The sequence below is a fragment of the Sardina pilchardus genome, chromosome 20, assembly GCF_963854185.1.
Source record: "Sardina pilchardus chromosome 20, fSarPil1.1, whole genome shotgun sequence".
In the NCBI taxonomy this organism is placed as follows: domain Eukaryota; kingdom Metazoa; phylum Chordata; class Actinopteri; order Clupeiformes; family Clupeidae; genus Sardina; species Sardina pilchardus.
Window position 1 is genome coordinate 23,933,758 of NC_085013.1, and position 5,000 is coordinate 23,938,757.

The window sequence follows — 5,000 nt, forward strand, 5'->3', positions numbered from 1 at the left end:
TGGAGATGAAGTACAATGGCATAAGAGCTGTTTCGCAACTTTTACAGACAAAGGTAAAATACAACGACTAAATAAACCATCACATTCAACTGTAACTACACCTCACACTAGTTCAAGACTACGTAGTAGGACATCATCAACCGACTGGAAGCTCTGCTTATTTTGCCAGGAAAGCAAAAAGGTGAAGAAAGAAACACTATGCTCTGTTATGACATTTAAAGTCAGTCAACAAATAATTGATGGTGCATGGTGTGACCATGCTCTTTCTGTACGTGTGGCAGGGGTTAACGATTTGATAGCTGCTGAGGGCAAGTACCATCCCAACTGTTACAAGAAATTCATTCGAAGAGTATCACAGACAAGAGGAGAAGCAAATGATGAGAAGGGGCGAATATTGATGTGGCTCATTAATGACTTAAAGAAGTCTGCTGCAAATGGAGATATTTTGGAACTGAAAGAGGTATTTTCTCACTACTGCTCACTTGCTGTGGAAGAGGGTGTTGAAATACCACCGTCATTCCTTAGTCGTATATCTACGTTCAAGGAATATATTGCACCTCATATCACAGACCTTTACGAATTCGTAAAACTGCGAAATGAAGAGATCACTGGGAGGCAAACAGTGCTCCTGCCAACTGAATTTGCACATGTTCCAGTGTCTGAAATGTTGAATAAAAGAAGGGATGCTGAGCCTGATGAGAACCCAATACCTGTCTACAGGCCTGATGTGGAAGATGACTTTCTGGCAATGGTGCATGTAGCCCTTCAGCTTCGCTCTGATATATTGGCACAACCAGCACACAAAGGCCTTAATGTTTCTGAAGAGGATGCTATTGCCTGTGTCCCAGAGAAACTGTACATGTTCATTAAACTTCTTATTGGAGGACAGAGTCTCCTTGAGAAGCTAAGTGAGGAGAGTGAGGAAATGGATGATGATATTGACTCTGGAGATGAGGAAATTGATGACATTGACTCTGCGGATAAAGCTGAGGATGAAAGAGAGGCAGAAGAAGTTGAGAAAAGAGGGGAGATGCAACGAGCTGGCCACCAAAAGAAAAGTGAACAGCATATCGAGACCAGAGTCATGAGTGTTGCACAGGACTTGGTGTACATGGTAAGTGGGGGAAAGAACTGGACTCCCAAACATATTGGCCTTGGTACAAGCTTACATCAGGCAACACGGTCAAGAAAATTGGTGGAAATGTTTCATCATGCTGGACATATAATCAGTTATAGGGACATCCTCCGAATTGACACTGCCCTTGCAACACATACTCTATCAACAATGGACAAGGAGACTGGAGCCATCATCCCATCCAATTTAGTTCAGGGGCGTTTTATTCATTTTTCTGCAGACAACATTGACATTAATGAGGGGACTCTTGATGGCCAAAACACTTTCCATGCAACCCAGTATGCTGCCTGGCAAAGAGGTCCAATATCAGTTGATCCTCTAGAAAATGTCTCACCAAGTCAGCAGGTCACTCTTAAAGTTCCAGAGGAAATGAACATAATCTTGCCTGTGTATATCCGTGAAGGAAGTGTCGAGCCAAATTTGAATGACAAAGTCTGCGAGCAATGGTTTGAACAAACGCTCAGTCATTGTCCGGCCGCAATAACGGCAGTTGCCAAAGACAGAGCATTTCACATGAAACGACAGGCACAAAATCCAAAACCTGGCTGGACAAGTTTCAATGAAGAAGGGTCTGACACAAATCCTGAGATCAGCTTGGTTGGCTACATGCCCATAATCCCAGCCCCATCACATGACATCAACACTATGAATACTGTTGTCAGAAGAATCATGCAAGTTGCCAAATCATTCAACCAGAGCTATGTTGTACTGACTGTTGATCAAGCACTTTTCCCTTTACTTATGGAACTGAAATGGATAGTGCCAGAATATAAAGACAGTCTCATCCCACGTCTTGGGGGTCTGCATATATCAATGAACTTTTTGAAGGTTCTAGGCCAACATATGCAAGATTCTGGTCTAGCTGAAATCTGGGTGGAGAGTGGCCTATTTGGTCCTGGAACAGTTAACCATGTTCTAGAAGGGAAAGACTACAACAAGGGTGTACGGGCTCACAAGATTACCGTTCAAGCCTTGTGGCAACTGCTTTTGCCAGAGTTTCTGGTCTATCTGGAGGACCATGATGGGAATCTCAAACAAAATCTTGAGACATATACAAAATCTGATGTGAAGGAAGACTTTGAGAAAATGTGTGACATGCTATCCTCTGACACTTACAATGCTCTCCAATCCTCATTCATTGCTTCAAAGAAAGATGCAAATCCCAATTTTCAATTCTGGTGGCAGTACGCAGAGATGGTTCAGATCCTCCTGCTTTTTACCCGTGCTCAGAGAGAGGGAAAGTGGGGCTTACACCTGTATGCATTTCAGGAAATGCTTCCATACTTCCATCGCTACGACCATACTAATTATGCAAGATGGGGCCCGGTGTACCTTGCTCAGATGAAGCAGCTTCCAGCTGAAGTGCAAGAGGAATTTGACAATGGAAACTGGGTTGTGAAAGGATCATCAAGAAGATTCAACCAAGTGGATCCTGACCAAGCTCAGGAATGGATGAATGGTGTCGGAAAGGGAAGCGGTGGGATAATCGGCATCACCAAAACGGCATCTGCGCTATTCCGTTGGACTTTATCATACAGTCTTCGCACACACATAGCTGCACAGACAAGGGAGATGTATCATCTTGAACATTATGATCAAATGGTGCATAATGAATCCAATGTGTCAAGGAGGCTCCAAGACCATGGAGATGAAAATAATGTAATGGAATTGTTACAGAAATCAGCTGTATTCTCAGACAGACAGCAGAGTTGCTTTCCTGATATGTTGCAGAATATTGTTACTAAAGACATCGCAACAACAGAAATACAAGAATCTCTACTAAATGCACGTAGTCTTGGTCAGGAGAAATTGATCACCTTTGTGAAACAGAGGCTCATGCAACCCAAGAATGGTGACCAGCAGAAAAAACTCAGGGATCCTTTGCCAAAAAATAAACCTCCTACATTTGCCACTCTTCACAGGGCAGGAAAGAAAGGAGTGGAAAAGTTAGTCACCAAAGCCAAAGCTGAAAGAAATGTTTTGCAGCGCATTATCACAGCATATGACGCAGGAAGGGAAGTGGACTTGGGGAAAATCCTCAGACACGAGTTGATGAATGTCCCCACTGCTATTGCAGACAGTGATGGCTATTTGAGAAGTGGAAATAAATCCATCCTCAGTCAGGTGCTATGTGGTGATGTGGAATGTCCAGCACTGGTGTACCCTACAGACATTGATTCAACGCTAGTGATCGATGGTCAAGCTTTTGTTATGATGCTAGGACAACCATCTGACTGCAACACATTTGGGCAATATGCCAGCAAGTTTGTGAAAAGAGTGCTTGCATTTGGCAAAAACTTTGACAGAATTGACACTACATTTGACAGGTACAGAGACATATCAATTAAGAGCACAACCAGGGGGAAACGTGCAAGAGGATGCACACCTATTCGCCGTGCCATTGAAGATAGCTCTGTACCACTTCCAAGGAACTGGTCCAATTTCCTTGCTTTGGAGAAGAACAAAGAAGATTTGGCAACATTTCTATCAGACGAGCTATTGGCTCAAGCTCCAGACGACAAAATTATCATTGTGGCTGGAGGCTTTAAAGAAGAGAACACGGCAAAGTGTAATTCAGAAATGGACATCACTGCTCTCCAGGCCTACCATGAGGAAGCAGACACAAGGATTGTGCTCCACTGTGTACATTCAAATGCAGAATTTCTTGTTGTTTCAAGTCCAGATACAGATGTACTCATTTTGTTAATTGCGCATTTTGGCAAGATGAAGTGCAAACAGTTGTGGCTGAGAATGGGGACCTCCAAAAAACCCAGGCATATCCCCATACACAAAGTGCATGAGAGTCTGAGGGTGCAGGTTCCCGATATTGAGAATATTCTGGCCTTCCATGCAATAACAGGCTGTGACACTGTGTCCTACTTTGCAGGACATAGCAAGAAAACATCCTGGAAAACATTCTTGGAGCAGCCTGCACTTTTAGATGGACTTGGCCTGGGTGAACTGACTGAAACCACCATACATTCTGCAGAGAAGTTCATTTGTCGTGTTTATGACACCAACGATGTCAGCTGCAATGATGCAAGAGCCACACTGTTCTCCAGATGTCGGGGACCTGAGGCTCTACCACCTACGAGTGATGCTGCTCAGTGGCATATTAGAAGAGCACATTATCAAGCTCTAGTATGGAGACAAGCAAACAAAACAAATCCAATACTACCACCTATAGAGGAAATGGGATGGGATGTCATCAATGGACACCTGGAACCCAAACTGATGTCTGTTGCAGCAATCCCCAAAAGCTGTAGCTTGATGGTTACCTGCAGGTGCAAGTGTGGTTGCAATACAAGCAAATGCAGTTGTCGCAGCGCCGGCTTGCTTTGTACAGGTGGCTGCAAATGTAGAAGAACTCCAGATCATCCATGCCAGAATGCAAGCAGTTTGGACTAAGGAGGAACATCTCACTTCAGGTAAGTTAGAAGTAATTTCTCTTAACTTTCTATTTCAAATTTAACACAGAACTAACACCAAACACAACATAAAATCCTAATGTGTGACTTTTTCTTTCCACAGTGACTGTTGCAGTGGCCATGGAGATTGAGAGGCACTCTCTGCTGTAAATAAATTTGATTTGTATTTATTTTGGCCTGTTCTTAGTTTTATTTCAGGTTTAAGAGCAATTAAAATGGTTCGTTTTATGAATACTGTTTGCTTTATTACCTTTATCCCATCTGTTATTAATAAACGTTGTTATTAATAAACTACCTTGTTTTATTGCCTTAATTCAATCTAACATGTTTAAAAAATACTTGGTTATGACTCCTGCACTATTTTAGCATTTAAATATGACATTTAACCTTAATGCTATGATGTTTAACTGATTGGTTTAGAAATAAAAAGAAAAAAA

At 42.5% G+C, this 5,000-nt stretch overlaps 2 protein-coding genes across 6 annotated transcripts in view; one reads left to right on the top strand and one right to left on the bottom strand.

Annotated features, from left to right (window-relative positions):
- The window catches only part of LOC134068177 (forkhead box protein N3-like), a 224,748-nt gene that overhangs the window by 65,932 nt on the left and 153,816 nt on the right, over positions 1 to 5,000 (bottom strand). The window lies entirely within an intron of this gene.
- On the top strand, positions 2,884 to 4,818 carry LOC134068176 (uncharacterized). Its single transcript, XM_062523737.1, has 2 exons — positions 2,884 to 4,563; positions 4,667 to 4,818. The coding sequence occupies exon 1, from the start codon at positions 2,972 to 2,974 to the stop codon at positions 4,541 to 4,543; it is 1,572 nt and encodes a 523-aa protein (XP_062379721.1). The 5' UTR covers positions 2,884 to 2,971; the 3' UTR covers positions 4,544 to 4,563; positions 4,667 to 4,818.

Bases quoted from the DNA above. Each gene is read 5' to 3' on its own strand.
- LOC134068176 (XM_062523737.1), top strand. From the start codon at position 2,972: ATGCAACCCAAGAATGGTGACCAGCAGAAAAAACTCAGGGATCCTTTG.